General features: G+C 38.2%; 1 protein-coding gene across 2 annotated transcripts in view; it reads left to right on the top strand.

Moving 5' to 3' along the window:
• dmgdh (dimethylglycine dehydrogenase) overlaps positions 1–20,741 on the top strand; it is a 100,738-nt gene extending 79,997 nt beyond the window's left edge. For both annotated transcript variants that reach the window (XM_028805717.2, XM_028805716.2), the window contains exons 11-16: positions 1,683–1,813; positions 8,644–8,861; positions 11,185–11,342; positions 11,432–11,491; positions 14,760–14,894; positions 20,392–20,741. In XM_028805717.2, coding sequence (XP_028661550.2) covers positions 1,683–1,813; positions 8,644–8,861; positions 11,185–11,342; positions 11,432–11,491; positions 14,760–14,894; positions 20,392–20,601 — 912 coding nt within the window. In that variant the 3' untranslated portion in view covers positions 20,602–20,741. The remainder of the gene's footprint in view (positions 1–1,682; positions 1,814–8,643; positions 8,862–11,184; positions 11,343–11,431; positions 11,492–14,759; positions 14,895–20,391) is intronic.
• Positions 20,742–24,326: the final 3,585 nt, after the last annotated feature.

Genomic DNA, 24,326 nt, shown 5'->3' with positions numbered 1-24,326 from the left:
TATTAGAGTATGAATATTGTGTTTGACTATACTTGTGACATACATGAAGATCAGATAATATTTTTATGACCAATTTATCCATAAAATCAGGTTATTCCAAAAAAAATACATTCTCTTTGCCACTGTATTTATGATAGCTGGAGAATCTTTCTTATGTAGAATTGCCTCTTACCATCTTGTTTGTCTTTCTTTAATAAACCATTGCGATGTTATGGTATATTGGGATCTTAAGGAATAACTTGTAAATATTCAGAGGTAGCATTTAAATAGAATGGCTTGGTCTTGTTTCAAGCTGCACTTGGAATTTGCCGTTGGAATGATTTCTGTAGTGTTCATTAACATGATAACACCATGGCAGCTGGTGAAAGTCATTCAAATACACCACAAAGGGAGTTCTAGTGAGTGGCATGATATTAACAGATCAAAACACCATGATTGTCTTATTTTCTACAGACAACTAGATACATTTTGAAACCTTGAACCATTTGTTAATTTTCTAAAACTCACTAATTCCAGTGGAGGAGTTTTGTCATATCAGAGCCTATCCTGGCACCAAGTTAGGAAGCAACCTTGGACAGACATTGAAGAGCTCACTCACATGTAGGCACAACATGTCTACATAAAAATGTGTGTCTTTGGGATGTGAGAGAATCAGAGTACAGTACCTGGACAAAAATGAGCAGAGATGCAGACAGACTCCATATGGACAGTGTCCCAGGGAGGGATTTGAACCAAGGAGTTTAAAACAGTGGCTGTAAAGTGCTGACAGCTACACTATAGTGATATCTACCATTAATGAGATAATTAGAAAATAATAAAATAGGGTTTGGATAATTAAATGGATAATTTACAATATTTTGAAATGCGTCCATTTTCTTAATACACTTTGTGTAACACTCAGTCAAGAGTCAGATCTGAACAAGATGTCAGCCCACTCATGCATATAGATAGATAGATAGATACTTTATTAATCCCAATGGGAAATTCACATTCTTCAGCAGCAGCATACTGATACAATAAATAATATTAAATTAAAGAATGATAATAATGCAGGTGAAAAACAGACAATAACTATGTATAATGTTAAATGTTAACGTTTACCCCCCCGGGTGGAATTAAAGAGTCGCATAGTTTGGGGGAGGAACGATCTCCTCAATCTGTCAGTGGAGCAGGACATACCCTCACTGGAAAAAAAAATGGTAGGGAAATACTAACATAGGCTAAAACAAATAATCATAAATAAATTCATGCAGTGGGAGGGGAATGTTACATTATGGAAACCTAGACTTCTACAAGTTAAATGAGTTAATAACTTATTGGTTTAATATTGGTGATTATATTAATATGTTTTAACAGTGGGGCTGAATATAATTCATTTAAGGGTTAGGCCATTTAAAGGAAAGCTGGGTAAAGGTATAAGTGGTGACAGCAGAAGAGAGAAGTCTCAAGCTGACAAGAAAAAGACAGTAATGACAGACAGACTCCTGCTTAAGGAAGGTTTCAAGTGAGGTCATCCTTCACATGGAACTGATCATGTTTGTTTGTTCTTTATTTGTATTTATGCTTAAATTGGCCACCAGATTAATAAAAGAGAAATGGATTTAATGCTGCTTTCTTTCACTGGGAAAGTTGCTCTTTTGTTAGTACTTTGCAACTAATTTGGATGTACTGTACCATTTCAGGTAGGTTCTACAAACATCAGTCACATGCTGACACCAAGAGGCCGTGTTTATTCCGAGGTCACTGTGACTCAGTTGTCTGACGGAGAGTTTTTGTTGGTGACAGGCTCAGGATCTGAGCTTCACGACCTCAGGTAAATTAACCATAAATTTTCTCTGAAAGGAGGACTTCTAATACATTTTAATTTAGTCTTTTCAAATAAAACCTTTATAAAAGGATTTTTTCTAATGAATGCAATGAGTAAGGAATTTAAGTTTAGTTAAAGGTACACCCTGAATAGGTTATATTATGCAGAGACCGCAGCTGCAGTGCATCAACTGTCAGGTGTATGGGAGAGGATCAGTTTTGATGAATACAGTAGGAGGAGGGTTTCATGTCTGCCTTACATCTCTTTAAAGAAAAAACATGCACTATGATTTTTTTTTCTTATTTCTGACCCTAATTTAATTCTATTTCACAAAGTGAAAGGAAGGATTTCATTCCTTCTGCTTTTTGCAATGTATGGTTCTTTTTATATGAAAGAGCTAGAGAAATAACTCTTTTTAGGGCACTTCATTTAAAAGAAAGTCAATTTTTGTCTTTGAAATCTCTTGGAATGGAAAATGAAAAATGTATTTGACATTTAACCTAAGCTGTGGACATTGGAATGTTGTTTTATAGTTTTCTGTACCAGTTATTAATTGTAGAAACAGTGCCAGTGTATAGTGATGATAACATATGATAATATACTGTATACAAAGTATTCAGAAAACATTAAGGTCCCTTCACTTTCATTTTAAATGGATACATTTTCCATTTCTGGCCAGCAGTCCACACTCAATAATCCATAATGACAAAGTGAAAGTGTTTTCAGAATTATTTGCAAGGCCCTTCTTTCTCGGTTACTCGGGTTGGCCAGAAGGTTAACTCTAGGAAGAGTCCTGGTCGTCTTAAACCTCTTCCATTTCACAATTATTGAGACCACTATGCTCCTGGGAACACTCAGAACTTTAGAAATAGTTTTATACTCTTGCCTTGATCGATGTCTCAACAGAACTGGGTCACTGACGTCTACAGAGAGCTCCTTGGACTTCTTGGCTTAGACAAAAAATGTCTTGACATGCAGTATAAATTGTCAGACCTTATATACACAAGTGTGTGCCTTTCTAAATGATGTCCAATCAGTTCAGTTTACCACAGCTGGACTCTGATGAAGTTCTGGACACATTTCAAGAATAAATAAGGAAACAGGATATACCTGAGCACAGTCTGGAGTGCCACATCAAAGGGTCTGAATACTTCTATGAATGGGAGATTTCACTTTTGGTTTTTACTAAATTTGCACACCTTTCTTAAAGTATGTTTTCACTTTGTCATTATGGGTTATTGAATGTAGTGTGATGGGCAAAAATGGCAACTATATCCATCTAAAATTAAATCTACAACACAATAAAGTGTGTGGAAAGAGAAGGGATCTGAATACTCTCTGTGCCCTTTTTTTTTTTTTTTTAAATACTAGGGGGCTTCACCCCCTGTTCGCTTTGCCCATCAACCCCCGAACCCCCCAGATGTCTTGCCTGAAGAAGGGGCCTGAGTTGCCTCGAAAGCTTGCATATTGTAATCTTTTTAGTTAGCCAATAAAAGGTGTCATTTTGCTTGGCTTTTCTGTACAAGTACAGTACTATAAATGTACACCGACCGTTACAGATGCAAACCAAATGTATGTGTGTACTGTATAATAATAATAAGAGCAGCTCACTACTGAAAATGGCAAATATAGGAGGGAGTGGGGATCAAAACGGTGGCCTGTTGATTACAAGTCAGCAAATCTTACCGCTACGCCACGGAAGCTGTTGTATCATCCTTGAATCTTTTGTGAAAGTGTTTATATGATCTTTGGACTTCAGGCTTCACACATTCTATAGTTTACACCTACATTTTGTAACATTTATTACTAAAATATGAAAAAGTTTCTGTTTTAACAATGTGTTTACACAGATTATTGTAGAAATGGAACACACATGAAATGCATGTGTTCCAAATAGCGATCTATTATTTCCACTCCAAAACTCCAGCACTTCACTCCCAGATAATCAATCATGGCATGAGCTGGGAGAACTTTGTGCACATTCTGCGATGGTGGGGGGATGGAATAGCAGGCTGCTTGCTACTTATCTTAATCGGCACATTTACAGGACAAAAGACGCTGATGGAGAGGTGCGAACAGATTTAAGGTGGGCCGGATTTACAAGTTTTCTCGTAGGCTCTGGTAATTCTAGTGTTAAATCTCTTGGAACAAAGTCTTGTCTTGCGGGACATGAAAGTATCTCTCTGAGAGAGTCTCGTCTTGTCCCAGGATTTTTTTAGAGAGATGTAGTCAATATGTTGGAGTTTTTTTACTTTATTTTTTAAGATCATAATTCCTGTCTATACTAATGATACAATATGTTTCATTGTTAAAAGCTTTAATATTCATCCTTATTTACCCTGTTACCACAATAAGATGATACAATTCATTAGATTGTCACAACTGAAAAGGTGGCTTTTCAGAAAAAAGCAAAAAAAAGCATGAAAGCTGAAATGAAACTGATCTCAAAGTCAGCAGCAAAGTCAAGCCTAAAGGTCTTAATGTTTTTGTTTACCGTTAGCATTAGTAGTTTCTTTGTTTTAGGTCTTTGATCTAAAGATTGGACAAACTACTGAGCCCACCGCCATCTTTTATACAGGAAGTGCGGTGACATAATGTGCTGACTAGAAGAACAGTCAGAAAATTTTTTTATAAAAGGACCAGGAGAAAATCATAGTCGGGGGGGAAAAAAACAAAGCAACTTTGATACCAGAAGATCAAAGAAAAGTGATCATCAAAGCCAAAAGCTAACCACAAGAATCATAGTCAAAGAGTAAAAGCAGGGGTCAATAACAAAGCCAGATAGTAACTGCTATGCTTTTATCCAAATCTTGGATAGAAAAGAAATTCTGTTGGTGACTTATACTGTCGCATATGATAAGGTCACCAATTGTGCCCTCCAAAAAGATTGTAAGAAACTGCAATAGCAACAAAGCATGCTAATATTTCCAAATTGCAACATTCAATAACAAAACAAAATGGCATTGAAAACTATGGCAAAAATTATTAACTTTTAATTAAAGAAGAAAATCACAAAACAACAGAACTAGATTATTTGGGTTAAGATACCCCAACAATGGAATGGTTTTGATTTTTATGTATTAAAAAACCTGGGAAAAAATAAACAAGATTACAAATCATAACACATCATTGGTCACAAATCACATGACTAGCAACGTGAGTTATTGCTACAAACAAATGGCAGCACCCATGCAACCAACTCAGATGGGGAAAAAATAGTGACGTGATGACATCACATAAATAACGAAATGAATAATAAATAACACAAATAAGAGTAATACATAATTCAAATCCCAGGAAATGGTTTCAAGTATAGAACACACAACTGACAGTGTTCAGTACTGTTGTATATTTTGTCAATCCATCCATTTTGTGAACTGCTGAAACCAAAAGATAATGAAAATTATCACGAAAGGGAAACAGAATCTCTTCTGGAAGGACATTGTGTTATTAAACAATAACAATATACAGTATAGAAGAATATTTAATTTTAATTAAATACTAGCCATCCCCCGTGGCTTCCGCCTGTGTAGAAGTGAAACAGGGCAGTGAGGAAGGCCTTGCCTGGCTCCCTACTCCTGACGTCACGCTTCCCTCTCCCCTGGGCCCGCAACCTCTGCCTCGGATTATCCCGAATACATCACTCCTGCAAGTGAACTATGATAATTAGCGTGATGAGAGAAGTCGCAAAATCAACCAGAATGTTCAAGCAAGTACAAAAAAATCCCGATCTAAACCCATTAAGTAGTTCTCTCATTCGCTAGCTAAGTGGATGTAAGATACGCCCCGCCCCCCTCCTCTCAGCCTGCTGGGTCTCTCTGATTTGTGCAAATAAATCGGTACCTCAAGCGAACGATGAGAGAGGTCGCAAAATCAACCATAATGTTCAAGCACATTATAGAAAAAAACCCGATCTAAATCCACTAAGTAGTTCTCTCATGAAAAGTGGACAAACATACAGACAGATAGACATTGCTTTTTATATATATATATAAAGATGTAATTTGGCCTTTGATGGTGTAACATTAGTGATTTGCAAATATATTTGCTCACATTTATGTCACTTCAATTTTAAATAAATGCTGTTCCATAATATTAACTGTAAGAAGAAATTAAAATCACCAAGTTACACTTAAGACGATACAGAAGAACATAAGTCTGACAAACAATGAGACTATTCAGTCAAGTGCATTCATTTCATTAACTAATTGTCATGATCTGCTATTTATTTATTTATTTAACAGTTTCTATTTGGCCTGTAAGAATAACAGAGACTTTGTTTTTGTAGTTTTAAATGTCAAGGAATTTGGACATTTAACACTATTTTTCTGAATCAAACTCATTTTTAAAGGTGTTGAAAATTAAATTTGCTTTTGTTATGGGTGCCACTACTTTGAGCACCTGTAGTTAGGGACATCTTCAAGGGTCGCCAGGTTACACCACTGCAGAAGTCACACTGAGTAACGCAATCAGAATTTTGACTTTTAAGCCGGCAGCACAGAGCACTCATCGTTCAAGTTTGTGAATACATCATCAGATTTAGCATTTGTAGAGAGAGATGCATTGTTTAGATTAAACAGTCTGAAATCTAACAAATCACCAGGACTAGATAAGGCTTAAGAAGGTTAGTGGTTGTATGTACTGTATAAACCCTTGTTAGATATTTTTAGGAAATCCATGGCACACGATGGAAAGGACTGGAGACTAGCAAATATTACCCTGTTCTGTGAAAATGGTGATTGTGTAGATGCAAGTAACTATAGGCCAGTAAGCTCAACATGCATCACAGGTACAATATTGGAAGAAATTATTGAAATTATTAAGGAATGGATTGAGCAGCACATGGCAAAAACAGGAGATTTACTGAACAGTCAACAAGGGTTCAGACAGAGGAAGTCGTGCTTTACTGACATGCTGGAATGTAGTGAGGGATCAAGAAAAAGTTACAGTAAGAGACGTGCATATGAAGTTATTCATCTTGATTTTCTGAAAGCATTTGATAAGGTACCACAAGAAAGGTTAGTGATGAAACTAAAAGTGGGAATTCTGGGTGTTTTGTGTAGATGGGTGCAGAATTGGCTAAAACACAGGAAGCAGAGGGGTATGGTGTAAGAAGCCTTATCAGAATTAGATGATTATAAAAGTAATATTCTTCAGGGGTCAGTGCTATTTTTAATATACATATACAGTAAATGATTGGGATAGAAATATAAATAATAAGCAGGTCAAGTTTGCAGATGATAGATACCCTGTAAGATGGAATGGCAGATGAAGTGGAATCAGCCAAATCATTGAAGAGTGACTTGGACAGCATACAGACTTGGGCTGATTTGTGGCAGATGAAATTTAATATCAGTAAATGTAAAGGATTACATATTGGTAGTAGAAATGTTAGACTGGAATACACAATTGGAGGTCTGAAAGTATACCTTATGAGAAGGACCTAAAAGCTATAGTGGATGAGTCACTATCAACATCCCAATAGTGTACAGATGCCAATAAGAAGGCTAACAGAATGTCAGGTTATATAGCGCCCTGATGTGTGGAGCACAAGTCCAAGGAGGTTCTGCTCAAGCTTTTTAACACACTGATGAGGCCTCATCTGGAGTACTATGTGCAGTTTTGGTCTCATGGCTACAAAAATGACAAAGAAGTGCTAGATAAAGTCCAGAGAATAGCAGCTAGACTGATTTTGGTACTGAAAGGTAGGAACTATGAAGAAAGATTAAAGAAGTTGAACCTTTTCAGTTTAATTAAACAGAGATAAAGAGGTGACATGTTTGAAGTTTGGAAAATTATAAAACGAATTAATACAGCGGATCCAAAAGGTTAATTTAAAATGAGTTTAACAGGAACACAGGGAGACAGTTGGGAACTTGTTAAGAGTAGCTTTCACATAAACATGAAAAAGCTTTTCTTCACAGAGAAAACCGTAGACGCGTGACATACATGATCAAGTAGTGTAGTAGAGAATAGGACTTTAGGGAACTTCCAAGCTGTACTTGAAGCAAGCAGCCTACTATTCCATCCCCCCACCGCCGCAGAAAGGGCACAAAGTTCTCCCAGCTCAAGCCTTGTCTTGATTGACACATTTACAAGACAAAAGACACTGACTGAGAGGTGCGAAGGGATTTAAGGTGGGCTGGGTTTATGAGTTTTTTCGTAGGCTTTGGTAATTCTAGTGTTAAGTAAGTGCGATCAGCAAGCTTTTTTGGGCTGAATTGCTTGTTCTCATCAAAATTTTCTAAAGTTGTAATGTTTTTGTTTGATCATTTAAAATAATTTATGGTTTTGAACTCTTTTCTGCCCCTTGACTAAGATTTACTTCTGGATTTTCTTACTCTTCTGGATTCTGACATTCTAGCTAAGATTCTCCACTTACGATTCTTGACTCGCATCCTTTGCTGAGTTTACTAAATCTTGTTTTTCCACTTTTGAACTTGGCTAGTTATTTTTTACAATCCATCTTCTGGTTCCACCCCTATTTAAAACAACTGCCTGCCCTGTGTAGTCAGTACATTAATGGATGGGTTGTTCATATATCTCACCTAGATATTTTTTAAGTTGTCAGTGTTTCCTCTTAAATTCCACAACTCTATGGTTTGTTTTGTATTCCTCCAACACTTTGTGTAGAGAAGTGCTTCCTGACATTCATTTTAAATTTAGTTTCCCATTAATCTAAATACATGATTTACTATAACTCTGGGCATTTCCAGCTAGTGATTAGAAATAACTGATCTAATTTGCGTATACATGTAAATGATTGTATTATTCGTGTTTGTATTATTTATGTGATAGATGTTTCTGATTATTTCTTTTATTTTATTTTTTGTTAGGTGGATTGAACAGAAGGCAATAGATGGAGCATATAACGTGGAGATTAAAAATGTAACAGATGAAATGGGAGTACTTGGTGTGACTGGGCCAAATGCTCGATTAGTCCTCCAGAAGCTGACCACAGAGGACCTAAGTGACTCTACTTTTAAATTCCTGCACTGTCGACCACTAACACTGGCTGGTACTTCAGTCACAGCCATTAGAATATCATACACAGGTAGGCATGACAGTGGAGATGTTTAAGATTACCACAACACGTTGTGTAAAGAAGTGCTTCCTGGCATTTATTTTAAAGTTAGTTTACCATTAACTTACACTGGTGTTCTTGAATACATAAACACACTCCAAATAAAATTTCCTATGTTTTCATGTTTTACTAGGGAGCTCTGCCAACCCCACTCGCCAACCCCTGGGCCTGCACTAGCCTCTTTGCGGTTCTGACGCTTGTGTATGGGGATGCGAATGTACAATTTAAACAGATTTTTATTTTCATGGGAATTGTTACATATGCATCAACGCACCAAATAATTGCCCGTGATTGAATTCCGTTTCTTTCTCACTATTAAATAAAATGATTTTTACAAATGTTTGGCTGTAAGATTTGTAAATTGTCTTTGCAAAAGCTATTCTAACTGGAAACTGTTAACGTAATACAAATGGCATATCAAGATCTCCTTTTTTGTCTAATGTTATCCACGGAAGATGTACTACATTACCTTTCTTGGATACATCCTTCTTTCTACAGTAATTCGTGTAGTGGAAGACCAGACGGTGTTAACGGTTGTGGATTTTCTTTGGGATATTGTAAGTTGTTGTTTTCATCTTCCACATGATCACCACCAACTGTTTCAACAGTCTATTGATACGCATTTAACCTATTTGCTGTGTACCCGTTCAACATTTTTGGACACATTTAACCAATTTGTGTAACCGATCAACATTTTTGGCATTAATTCGTTTGACTTCCTCGTTTCTCGGTGCTAGGATTGCATGTGTACTCATGTTTTTCTGTTGATAACCCTTCGTGATGAAATTCTTCAATAAGATTTGGACATAATACATCTTCTTTAATTGGGAACTTAAATCGAGGAAAATGTTAAAATGTATAAGAGCTGTGAGCACAAGAATTGTATCTGACAAAAGCATTCACATGAATGAGAGTTGAGGTCTTATCTGAAAATGTTTGAGAGGAGGGGGTGACTTGAAAAAATGTCAAGGTAAAAGTCTCCTCTCGTGGGACTTGAAAAAATCTCTCTTCCAAAAAATCTTGTCTCCAAAAAGTCTTGTCGCGTTGAATGATTTTTTTATATAATAGAGAGATAATTTCAATTGATGTCTGGTTTGCATAGGACCAGTACTACTGTATACAATTCTTGTAAAATAACCCTTCTCTGTTACAGTTATCTATGAAATATTCTAGCTACATATTAGTGCTAAGCTAGTCTCGGAGAGTGTATAATATGTACATCTGGAGAGAACCGTGAGTGAATTTTGCTTAAAGTGGGTAGGAACAATTGGACACTGAGCGTCATATCTCTAACTCAATCCAGCGCCTAATGAAGGTGGGACTGAATGTAGGGGTAGTGATATTAACCTGGTCCAACAGACAGCAAGCCTCAGGTTATGATGAACTGTCTACAGGTGAAAGTCTCCTAAAGAGACCCCTATCAAACATATACATGTATGTGTGCTGTGTGTGTGGGGAGCACACTGCATTTGTTCAAAATAAACATAACCTTTTGCAAAAGAAAAACCTTGCTGTAAAATCAGATTATACATTAGCATTCAAAGACATCAATGGATGACAAATAAAAGTGAACAATACTTTGTCACTGTTGTTCATTGTTACAGCAAGAGAGTTGAATGTAAGATTAAAAGAATTGGCAGGTATGTTCCTGAAAATATAAATTGCAAAATATGCATTTGAAGTGTGTCGTATACAATCTGAAGGAGGTGAAAGGGACTTCTGTTAAAAGAGTTGATAACAAAGCACAGCAAGAGATGCAGATGTCGACATTCAAAACAGCCTACTCAGTAAATGTGCCTAACGACTGACACAGTGACTAGTGCTAAGGTAAAGCAAGGATGCTGAAATAAAAACACTTGCTTATAAAACACATCAAACCAATGTATCTATGTGCCAAATATTATCAAAATTTCATGCATTTTATTGTGCAATAAAATTTAAAGCAATATATAAAATTGTATTTTGTTAATTCCAGTGTGCATTTCAGCTATTGAATTTTCAGTGCCCATCTAGTCTTAAATCAGTTATTCGGCAGTTATAGATTTGGCTATGGCCAAAATAAAGAGAATGGAAATACCTGATTGTTTTGAAAATTGAAGTGAATTGACCACCTACCATCAAACTGCGTACATTATCGGTCAAATCAAAATCTTTATATGAGTGAAATTGTTTGAAAAGAGGAGCGACATTTAACGGTTACTTGATACTCTTGTTTGAAGTAGAAGAATTTTATTGTGGCATTATTTAATCAGAAAACTTTCACCCTAATCTCTGCTCTTAAATTGTAAAACAGGAGAACTTGGCTGGGAGCTGTATCATAGACGTCAAGATACTGCCACACTTTACCGGAACATCATGGAAGCAGGACAAGATGCAGGGATTGATAACTTTGGAACATATGCAATGAACTCTCTACGCTTAGAGAAAGGTTTCAGAGCTTGGGGTGCAGAGGTTAGGACTGTATTATTTAACATTAAAATTATGACTCAGGATGTATTAAAACATTCTTGCTTATATCATTTTTTTTTTGTTTTTAATAGATGAATTGTGACACAAACCCTTTAGAAGCTGGCTTGGATTACTTTATCAAATTAAATAAGGTAGGGGAGTTATCCTCTGAGTTTTTTTTTTATATAAAACATTTTATAATATTTTTATCATCATCAGTGCTGTAAAAATCACAATAAGAGTAAATGGTAAGAAGAGGAAAATATTTAACTTTAAAAACTAAAACTATTTTTTTACTCCAGTGAAAATTCTCATATTATTTGCACTCGACTTGCTTATGTAAAAGAATAGCTAAAAGGGTTTCTTTATTTAGGAAGTTGTTTCCATGAATCACTTGCTTCATGTTGCCCTGGAGTTGCACATAGAGTCAATTCAGAAAGTATTCAGATCCCTTCACCATCTTCACACTTTAATTTCATGTAGATTTCAACTTAAATGGATAAATTTGCCATTTGAAAACCTTCTGACAGATTCTCCCATCTCAGCAGAAGACTAGTAAAGTTCTGTTAGAGTGACCATTGGGTTCTTTGTCACCTTCCAGACCAAGACTCTTCTTTCCCATTTACTCAGTTTGGCCAGATGACCAGGTCTGGGAGGAGTCCTGGTGCTTTCAATGTTCTTCTTTTTGGCAGTTATTGAGGCCATGATGCTACTGGGAGCGCAATGGTTTTATACTTTTCCCTGATCTGTGCCTCACCACAAATTTATTTTGGGGGTTTAGAGTGAATTGCTCAGACTTCATGATTTGCTTTTTGTCTTAACATGCAGTGTGAATTGTTGGACCTTATATACACAGGTGTGTGCCATTCCATTGTAGGGCAGACTTGCTCTCACACACACACACACACACACACACACACTCACACTCACACTCACACACTTGTACGCACAGCCACCAGACAATTTAGAGTTGTCAACTGTTTTGTCGTGATAGGGTTCTAGGGTGTGACCGTATTCTCTTCTATACTCTTTATTACACAGACCTGAACAAAACACCCCAAATGTGTTGCTGTGGTACTCATTAGTTACATTACCTTTTATATTTATGACCTTAGGCAACAAGATAGAGTACCAGAACAGGCAGGAGAAAAAGTTTCAAAATTATTAATCATGTATTGTAGATAATATACCCAAAATATAAGCAGAGTACAAATGTAAATATTGGCAAAATAATGTTATTAAAACCTAAATAGCAGTTCAGATGGTTGTGGCGAGCGCCCTCTTCTACGCAGTGGTGTGCTGGGGAGGCAGCATTAAGAAGAAGGACGCCTCACACCTGGACAAACTGGTGAGGAAGGCAGGCTCTATTGTTGGCATGGAGCTGGACAGTTTGACATCCGTGGCATAGCGACGGGCGCTGAGCAGACTCCTGTCAATCATGGAGAATCCACTGCATCCACTAAACAGGATCATCTCCAGACAGAGGAGCAGCTTCAGCGACAGACTGCTGTCACTGTCCTACTCTACTGACAGACTGAGGAGATTGTTCCTCCCCCACACTATGCGACTCTTCAATTCCACCTGGGGGGGTAAACGTTAACATTTAACATTATACAAAGTTATTGTCTGTTTTTTACCTGCATTATTATCAATCTTTAATTTAATATTGTTTATTGTATCAGTATGCTGCTGCTGGAGAATGTGAATTTCCCATTGGGATTAATAAAATATCTATCTATCTATCTATCTATCTATCTATCTATCTATCTATCTATCTATCTATCTATCTATCTATCTATCTATCTATCTATCTATCTATCTATCTATCTATCTATCTATCTATCTATCTATCTATCTATCTCATGCCTACTACCAGGTGGCTCTCTGTCTTTATGTTGATTAGTCTCTGGTCCGGGTTGGTCTTTCCTCCCAAATGGCCGGCATGGAGTGACCGATGGCTTGGCCTCCTCATTGGATGTAAAGTGCCAGTGTGAAAAGCCAAACCTCTGTATCAGCTTTAATTTATGGAATCTTGTGGCTTCTTGACACACCTCTTGAATAGGTGGATGTGTAGTTCTTATTGACACAGCTCAGGCACGACCCAGCCTACACTCCAAGATGGTCCAGTTTTATTTCCCTCAGCATTTTCTCCAGTTTCAAAGGATATGCAAACGTCTTTTCAGACAAACAATAAAAAAAGGATATACCAGTACTTAGGTCATAAAACACTGGCCCACTGTGGTTATTTCTCCTTCTCCCCATCACAGATGGCTCAAAAGCACTGTAACTTGTCAGGATTTAAAAAGAAAAATATGTCATTTTAAATACAGATTTTTTTAAACATTTTTTATTTAGATTGTTACTCCTTTTTGTCATTAATATTTTTGGCCATAAGAAATATGGTTTCATCGACTTTATTGCGTTTATTTATGTTTATTTTTATCTTTCTTTGATATCATTTCAGTGCCATGTTGTTTGACAATTTTTCTTGACAAGAGACAGTAAAAAGCTTTTAATTATAGTATCAGGAGATGAAACGTGGTCAAAAATTTCAAGTAGGGGTCCCTGCCAAAAGACAAACCAATCTTTCAGCAATCCAGAAACTTAAGACAAGAATCAGAAACCGCTGAACGAAAAGAAAGTCAGAATACAGAGATCAGAAGGACACAGTTAATCACACGTATTTATATCCAAAACTCCTTATAAAATTAGAATCACATGTGCCAGAACTTAGATCCCGCTGATGACAACATGTGTCACATGCTCCTGTGGAACTCTGGGAGAGTTGTCTTGTTGGATTTATGCCCTTTAGGATGAGGCCTATTCTAGGCAGACAAGAAGGACTAGCCTCTTGAAGGCCTTACACTCTCTTCAGCTATGGACCAGACTCCCTTTCACAACATTCTGGATGTCAACCAATCAGTTCTTGCATTACATGTGTCCATCTGTTTTATGGAAATGTTGGGTAGAAGTCCCAATAAGCATTAAGGTATGGCATACCCTCATTATGTGCCAGTTTGGACTTGCAAATAAATGTACTTTAACACCCATGTCTTTAGTATGTGAGATGAGTACCCAGTGGAAACCTGCTGGAGGGACTGTGCAGACTCCAAACAGACACAGGAACAGAACCCAGGACTCTGGCACAGTAAGACAACAGTGATACCCATAATAAGTATAATTATAAAACTAACTAACAATAGACAATTAATGCAGTAAAAATAAATGTAAACATACCAATGTCATTTAACAGTGTGCCTATTCCTTTTTCCCACCCTACTAAATGCAATTACCTGTTCATTCTATGTCACATTTTGAATTTATTTGTTTAGTTGTTCAACAGTTACTCTTTTGGGTGTGTTCTTTATTTAGAAAATGTGTATTTTTTAATTTAGCTCTAACATTAGTGCCCTTTTCTAGCCTACAGATTTCATTGGGAAGCAGGCACTGCTAGACATTAAAGCTAAGGGTCTGTGGCGTAAGCTGGCTTATCTCACATTGCAGACGGACAACATTGATCCAGAAGGAAATGAAACAGTGTGGTACAACGGAAAGGTATGTAAAATTTGCAGTTTCAAAATAATGATATTTTATAAGCAACATTGTAATCAGGTAACTGTGTTATATACTATATTGTTGGAAAACCTGCTACAGGGTTGTGGTCTAAAGTGCTTGAGGTGTAACTTCTAAGAATGGGAAACTCTTGATTGGATGAGAGAGAAAGAAAGGTCAGGAAAGTGATGGAAGCCCCCATGTTATCAACCTGAGTAGCAGAATTTCACAACAATATTTAACCTGACGGAGCTGCCTCCAGGGGTCAGTAGCCCCTTTTAGATTATGTTGTCTCTTTCACAGAGTCCCTGCAGGTTTTTGTTAATTTATTCATACTGTGACCCTACCATACCATGTCACTCTGTAGGACATTAGACTAAACTGTAATCACGGTCATATACAGGTCATGGTCTTTGTGATATTCTGATGGAAGTGTTCATGTGATAAAAGGGTAGACTGTGACCATAAAGTCTTATATAGTACCAACATTTGAATACACTGCAGTATATTTTATTGCAATATACAATACCACCTCATTTATAATCTCAAAAAACAGAAGAGATTATTCAGTTCTTTTGAGAGATGTGGTTAGGTAGTTGATTCATCTGTAACACCACAGTACCTGCTTCAAAAACATGATGGGCAGCATGTCTTGGATTTCTACTAGCTCCTTTGTAAAGAAATGCTTCGTTTTGTATTTTCTTTTCCTAATTCAATGGTGCCCTGATCATTTACATTGAAGGAGTTTGATGAATTAACATTGTCATTGGAAATTTTTGAAAAAAGGGTACAAATCTCATTGTAGAGATCCAGATGAAGGTAAACCCACAGACACATGGGTGCTGTTAACTAAATGTTACCATAACTGCCTGCAATACTTTTGTCCAGTTTATTAATGCATTGCTAAGTCTAAAAACATTGTCCCTTGAGTTGCATTCTATAAATTTTAAGATATTGTGTGCGTACCATTTGATATTCATTTTAATTGCTTCAGCATTTTACTGGAAGATTGAGAATAATATAAACACGCAAACCTTTGTGTGCACTGCAATGCCATTTATGGTTTGTTATGGGCACCGCCATTTGCATTTGTATGTGTCTATGGAAATCTTCTCCAGAGATGCTCTGGTGTGCGCCACTTGTTACATCATCAAAAAATGATAGTATGCCATAAAGGTCAACCCATCCACTAACACATTAACCGAGGTTTGGATAAAACTCGATTGCAATCTACTTTGAGTGTGTTATTCTTGATGTAACTGACTTCTCCATCTAGATTTGTTGTTTTGGGCTTGAGAAACGGTTTTGGATAGTCTTTAGGTTACAAGCTCAGTGTGTTGCCAACTACTAAGATTTCTCTTTTTTCCTTATTTAGCTAAAGAAAGTTACTACTGATTTATTCAGAAATACAAGTAACAACAACAGAAAATCAAGTCCAACAATTAAAGAAGCCAACTAATTAAAGAAAACTAGAAAATCCACCAAAAATAGCAACACTCACAAACAGAAGCACTGTGATCTCCTGATCTGATCTTACTCGGCTGTGGCCTTAAATAGCCAGAGTGAGGGCTCGGAAGGAGTGATGTCAGGGTGGTCCTGCCTCCCGGGGCTCAACTCGCAAAGTGCAGTTAAAGTGACATTATACACTATAATAAACAAATGATAAATTAGACTAAACGAAACAACATAAAAACACAACAGGTATCTGCAGGTTTCACAATGCCTGTTGGTGTATTGCTATTGATTAGGAAGAATAGCAGTGATCCTTTAGTGTCTGCAATAATAATCTCTCCCATACTTTGCCTTCTCGTCTTATCAGTTTGTGTCCTTCTGGTTGGAATGGAAAGTACAGGGTGGTCAGTTTAATCAGATTAGATTCCTTAAAGGAAGAGATTAAGGAAACCCATTTGGACTAATTTTTCATTTCACAGAGCACCCCAGGGGCTGGTAGTGCAATTTCCTGCACACTATTCTGCTAAGCTCAAAATCAGTTTTCCAGAACTGAATATTTAAAACACAGGCAAGACACCTGTGGAATAAATAGGCTGTTAAACATTGACACATCCTAACAGATAGTTATCTATAGAGTAGTTTATTACTCACACAAGACATACTATTTAAGATTTTGTAAGCAATACAGACGACCCCCGAAATTTGCGAATTGTTAAAAACCGCAAATTTTGTATGTGGCCAACAAAATGCCTATAAATGCCTATTTTTATAGTTTAAACTCTAAATATGCCCCCAAAACACTTTAATTTCATTTCAAACTCAGCTTAATACATTACCCTAAAAAAAAAAGAATGTTAAGGTAAACCCGTATACTGTACAGTACTGTACTGCTGTGTCTCCTGCAGTGCTAGAACGTAAAATACCAATGTTACCCCTACATGTACTGTAATTTATGCAAGTTTTCTTTGGTATGTGCTGTCGTTTTCTTTGGTATAAGTAGGGTAAATACGTAATAATTTAAATTAATAAAAATACAGTAAAATGTACGGGTACTCACCAATAATGAATGATATTGATTAAAAGATGATGATGATGAATTATCTGTGCAGTACAATGAAGGTATGTAATGAAGATAATGACTGCACAGCAAAGCAGAGGATTTACAGCTCCTCGGATGGCTACAGCGGCATAACTTTTTAGTTCCTGGAGGAAATCCAGTAGTTCAACCTTCTCCTGGAGTCTCTTAAACTTCTTCTGGCGTTTAGGTTCATTGCAAGAAGCCTTAGAAGGTGCAGGGCGTTTGGATGACATCTTAGGGCTTTAAGAAGAACAAAACGAAAAACACAAGAACACTCAGTGAAACACTTGAGATCGCTACACACAGTAAACTGTTATGATATGGGAATGCTGGGCTGCATCTGCCGAGGATGCATCACAGAGCAGCAGCTAATCAGCAGCAAGGAGAAATGAATAACGCTCTTGGATTGGCTACTTTCACCATCACCAGCCACCTTTTCCTCTATGGTTGCTTTGTGTTCTCTCTACAGTACAGAATTGCCACGAAAAAAAGGCATAAAAAAATTGTGGAGCATATTTGCTGTTTCCGCTAACAATTATTAGTTAGGTTCTAAGGGAAAAATCTGCGAACTCTGAACCGCGACTTCACGGGGGTCTACTGTATACAATTTTACAAATGCCTAATTGTAGGATTTGAAGTTCTGCAGTTATAGGTTTATGTGTTTAAGTTATACATTTACAAAATAGCACAATGTTTCAAAACTTCTTCACCATATCCTACAAGGAACAAGGAGGCATCACTACACAGCCATTGCATTCCTCTAAGCTATATTATCAACAACATGTCACATGTGCCAGACCAACAACAACAACATAAAGAAGAAGAAGCAATCCACCACATAAGATACAAACAACTAACCAAAAGTATACAGAATTTAGTTTTTTTAACTGAAGACTTGTAGCTAGTTGCTCTATTTCTGAGGAATGTATTTTTCATCTGAAATAATCTTTCATAGGTACATACATGGCTGTAACTGTTATGCCTTACACAAGGAAAGGCTAACTGAGAAATGACATGACTGGGAGAGTAAAGGTGAACTTAAGCCAAGATTAAAACCAGAGCTGGCCTATCATTTGTCACAACCAAATTGCTATTCAAATAACCATAGTAAGGAGAACAGAAGGTAAAATTCAGGAATGTCTGTTTTTGTTAATAGTTAAACTGTCCCACTATCTCATCCAGATACTTCTTAAAGGTTGTCAAGGTGTCTGCTTCAACTGCATGTCTTTGTTTCAGATTCCCATACCTCTTTGCCTAAAAAAGTGCACTCTGGCTTCAATCCTAAATGCATTTCCCCTTAATTTCCACTGGTGTCCTCAAGTATGTGATTCCTTGTTAAGCTGGACCTCCTTTATCAAAGCCTTTGAGAATTTGGAAGGCCTGGATCAGGTCGCCATGCAGTCTCCTCTGCTCGAGACTAAACAGGTTTAATTCTCTGAGTCTGCCAGAGTAGGACATGTCCATAAATCCTAGGGTGCACTTGGTCACTCCTCTGTACAGTTTCAAGTGCTGCTATGTCCTTTTTTGTAACATGGTGTCCAGAACTGCACACGCTACTCCATATGCAGTCTCACTAGTGAATTTCTAGTCTGAGCATAATGTCCCTCCATTTACATTAACAGTTTCTAGGATATAACCTAGCATTTTAATTCTAAAGCTTTTAAACTACACACACACACATGAAAGGTCAATTTTGTTTTTTAAGGATATCCACAAACTTGTATATCTCACACACCACTTTTTATAGTGTTTCATCGGTGATGTTAATTGAGTCATTTCCAGTAGCAACTGACATCTCATTTGGAAACAGCCATAAAAAATGAAGCTGAAAGAAGTGCTCAGTAAATTTGAAAACACACAGAATTCATAACACTAACAAGCTACCTGGCTGGCGAGTGTGTTGACATAGACCTCACACTGGGCAATCGATTTGGTCACATCTCGTTTGTTTTCAGTAGAACTAATGTGACTGGAGATTCAACCACAGTACAAGTGCTGTCTGTAGCAAGGGGCTTTGTGCAACATGTGCTGCACAGTGTTGGCCTCAGTTACTGCACAGGGGAACTTCCATCCATCCATCCATTTTCCAGCCCACTGAATCTGAACACAGGGTCACGGGGGTCTGCTGGAGCCAATCCTAGCCAACACAGGGCACAAAGCAGGAACCAATCCACCGCACGACTCACACACACACACCCCAAGCAAACACTAGGGACAATTTAGAATCGCCAATCCACCTAACCTGCATGTCTTCGGACTGTGGGAGGAAACCCACTCAAACACGGGGAGAACATACAAACTCCACGCAGGGATGACCCGGGAAGTGAACCTCAGGTCTCCTAACTGCGAGGCAGCAGCGCTACCACTGCGCCACCGTGCCGACCACACAAGGTAACTTGTGATGTATAAAATACAGAACACAAAGATTTAGATTAGGCTTGATGTGTGGGACTGACCTGGGAAGTATCGGATGTCTGGTCACTCAGCCTGTGTCTCAATGAGATAGCACTTATCTGGCCAGTGCTCCAGTTGTAACACATGTACTCTGGTGTGGTGGTCACTCTAGAAGACTACGATAGAATATGACGTTTTCTTTCTCCCCGTTCACCAGCCTGTTGTACGATTCATATGCTACCTGCCTTGCTATGCATTCGACCTTCAGAACCGATCTCCTCTCTCTTATATTATCAAAGGCTTTTTGCACTTTTAAGCAAACTAGATTTGCTTTAGTAGAAAGTATATTGAGTTTGTAGAATACCATATGATATAAAAAGATGTACAAAATGAAAAACTGTGAATTTGCAAAGTATGTATAATTATTTTTGGTTGGTGTTACTTATAACTCTGAGAATCACACTTCCTCCCACCACAGTTTGTGTCCGCTTCTTTCTGATGATGGTGGGTTGATGTGCTAGCTGAGTACAATGTCTAAAATGATTTTTTTTTTTTTTTTTGCTACTTGTTATTCAGGTTGTAGGAAACACAACGTCTGGGGCCTACAGTTACACCACCAAACAGAGCATCGCCTTTGCCTACATCCCAACAGAGCTTAATAATATTGGACAGATGGTGGATATTGAACTTTTGGGTCATAATTACCGCGCCACCATTACTCAGGAACCATTGATTCTGACTGAGCCGACGAGAACACGTGCAAAGAAAAAAGCTGATGGAAAATGACCGGCATCAAGTGAACCAAAGAGGTGCAAGAAATTTGTCAATTTCAATAGACTATCGTCTTCAAACTAATTAATAAATGTAAGCACAGGGCTGAAGACCCGTTCCTTTCTATGAAAATAAAAATGACCAATTATTCATCACTGTATGTTCTCTTGTATAATAAATGTATAATATATATATATATATATATATATAATATATATATATAACTATTTAATATCAGAGATATGCTTGTTCTTTATAACCAAATGCAGCTACATTCTGTAATGAAGTGATTTCTTAATTTTTTCATGTTTTTAAACTGTGGTAATATAAACTTTTAGCATAAATGATCACTACTGACAAATTTTCAGTGCCATGATGTTAGAACTTTTGTGTATTTTATTTATTATATCTATCACAAAATATATGCTTATAATTATTTTAAAAACACCTTTTAAAATATAAAAGACACTGTCACAAACTTGTTTATATTATAAATGCAGGGTCAGAATAGTTTATCTTATATATGAACTTCTACACGTGGAAGTGTGTGTGTGTGTGTGTGTCTATTCAGCCCGGAAGTGAGAGGTGGAGTCTCGGGGTAACGGCTCCGCCTCCGAGGAAGCAGAAAACTAAATGTCTACGCGTGGAAGTGTGTGTGTGTGTGTGTGTGTGTGTGTGCGTGTCTGTCTGTCTGTCCGGCCGGCCCAGAAGTGCAAGGCTACTACAGCATGAAGCTCAGAGAGCCGGCAAGGCAGCCCCAAGTTAACGAGTCAGAAGAAGAAAGCGACTCTGTTGCCAAAGTAAAACCACAGAGAAAAGAGAGAAACTCTTATGCAAGCGAGACGAGCACATCTGCAAAACGAAACCTCAAAAGAAAGACAAAGTCACTTAGCTGCTAACATCGGCAAAATGGTATCCCTTTTACTCCTGCGGCTAATACACAAGCGATGCAAGCACATCGGCAAAACGAATCCTCCTAGGAGAGAGACGCCCAGAGTAGTTCCTTTCAATTACCTGACATCTCTACATTTCAATTTTTTTTCTGATGATTTCAGTAGTTTCTAGGACCCCAGGCTGTTTACTGGCTAACACAGCTAGTAGTTAATCAACATCTGTCTCGCAGCATATGCCATGCAGACCTTTGTCATTTATGCTAACTGTTGTGATACTTGCCTGGACACCATCAGACAGAGACCGCATCTTTATCAAATTCACGTTTATTTTCTTGCTCTTTCAACACACAACAGTCCCGCACAACACACTGTGCTTCTAGCCCCAATCACCTTTACTTCGGGCCTTTCTCTCTCTTGTCCCTGGGCCACCTGTCCTCTCTCTCCAGGAGCTTCGTCCTGCTCCTGCTCCCGACTCCAGCTCAGTGATTGGAGGGAGGCGGCCCCTCTTATCCTCACCCGGATGAGCTCCAGGTGCTCTACCTGACGTCACGTCTTGGTGTGGCGGAAGCATCAGGAGAGCACCTGGAAGCACTCGTCCTCCAGGAGTGTGGCGAAAATAAATATGTCCCGGGCTCTATGAGGCTCGGGGCGCCCCCTGGCAGTGGACACGGGCCCCGACGGGCTTGAGCCTCCCTGCTCCCCTTCCGTGGGCCTCTTCTGTTCCAGGGCAGTTGCCCCCTTGTGGCTCGGAGCACAAATGCGCCACCTCTTAGTCCTTCCAGGCGTCTGACCCCCAGCCTCCTGCGACACTAAGATGTGATAAGCATTATTTAGAGTCAGTACATCGACCTGCTCCACAGTGTCCACATTATCAGGTAAAAAAAATCCCACCAACTTTTTTTTTCACCCCCCACATGTTTTCTTAACTTTGACGGACAGATGTGTGAGTCTGAAGGAAAAAAAGTGTGTTTGGTTTTTTACGCGTGTTTCTGTCTAGTTTGAGCTTTTTATATGTAAAGATTGCATTTCTGACCTTAGTTTTCGCTTTTGGTTTTGTTTGATGGGTGTTGTTTTTCCTTACAAATATTTTATTTATTTAATGCCACGTTGTTTGTGTGTCAGTGTTGGGGGTCACTGTGCCATGGCATTCTAGTTAATTAATACATTAACAGTTTAATATATAAGTCATTAAAATTTTATAATTGGTTCAAAAGGATAAAACTGGTCAAATACAGAAAAAGAATTAAAATGACTTTAAATGAGTCTCTTTTAAAAATGAACTAAACACCTGAAGATGTACAGTAACCCATAATGACCCCTCTAGAACTCCATCTACACGTCATTGGCAAAGGGCATACTCTTCAATGCACAAGTCAGCTCTGCCTCGCCTTCCACTATGGCACTCCGGTGGTCCCGCAGATACTCCCAGCAGCCTTCTTTAGCTCTGCTCTGTGGCAGCAGTGTAATAGCCTCCTTACCTCACAGGGCATTTCCAGCAGCTGCCACTGCCATTAATAATAATAATAATAATAATAATAACACATTTTATTTATATAGTGCTTTTCCCGTGCTCAAGACACCAGCTGTTGCTGATCATACCCGCCTCACATCTTGGCTTGTCGTATTCCCAGTGGGGATCTGCACGTCCCACCTTATAACCTCTCTGTTGTATTCCTGGAGGGTCCTCACTGCCTCACCCTCACTCGCTCTTCTGCCCGCTATGTAAAGTTTACTCAAAACAAGAGTACTTCTTTTCTGTTCACGGTACTTCATGCCAACGATCATACCCATCTCTCTCTCTGTTGTTCTCTGGAAAACTGACCGTTTCCCAGCCCCTCTGCTTAAAAATCATTGGCAACGTCATCACTCCTGTCCTACAGTGATTATTCAATTAACACAGTACTAGTTGGGCATCGTGCCTATAGCACAACACGTGTCGCTGTGCATTGCCACAGTCAACATGCACCCACTTGTATTATCGTGCTAGCTGGAATTGTCGCGATCTGGAAGTTCCTCCAAACTAAATCCTAAAATGTGGCCTCCAAAGTAGCAGAGGAGCAGCCCCTCAACATGGGTAACTAGCCGATATACTTTAAAAACTGTTTCAAAAAGCCCCACAAGAAGAAGGGTCTTTCAATCTTTGGCTTGTAAAACACGAAGGGCAAACAAAGAATCTTAGTAAAAACAAAAGATTAATTTTATAAAATGCTCTGGAATAACACAAGCTCCGAGGAGCACAAAAAGCATGGACAAGGGGGTAGCCTTCAAAAATAGGCAACCCAGTAACAAACAAGCCCCGGTACACACATACAGATTGAGAGGTTGAAAAAATAAAGCAAAGGGGTCAAAATCTAATAATTCAACAACAAAAGCAATGCAGTTATCAAAGAGAACTCCCCAAGACCTGGCGCACACAATGTACCACAAGGGACTGTGAGTCTCCTCAGCCCTACAGTCCCTAAAGGGAGATGGACAGGTGGCCCTGCCTCTTGGGGAACCACCCACAACACACATGGAAGAAGGGTGAACACCTAGAAATACACAAAAATAATAAAAGAACAGAATAATGCAAATGATAAACAACAATATTAGCATAAAAAATAAACAAACATGAACAAAAAAAGGCATAAAAAAAGATTATGAACACAAGCCTGGGGAGGAACCCTGCCAGAAACATAACAGCAATAAGTGATGTCACTGGTATTTCCAGTAGAAACATGACTGTACACAGCAGCTTCGGTATCCTTAAGTGGATATTTCAAATAATTTAATCCATAACACTAGTTGGCTTCTTTTCCAGGTAGGCCCTTACTTTACGTTTTGACCTCTGCACTGTTCCATGACGTT

The sequence above is a fragment of the Erpetoichthys calabaricus genome, chromosome 7 (genome assembly GCF_900747795.2).
Source record: "Erpetoichthys calabaricus chromosome 7, fErpCal1.3, whole genome shotgun sequence".
NCBI lineage: Eukaryota > Metazoa > Chordata > Cladistia > Polypteriformes > Polypteridae > Erpetoichthys > Erpetoichthys calabaricus.
Note: the sequence above shows the minus strand (reverse complement) of the source record. Positions and strands in the feature narration are given on the sequence as shown.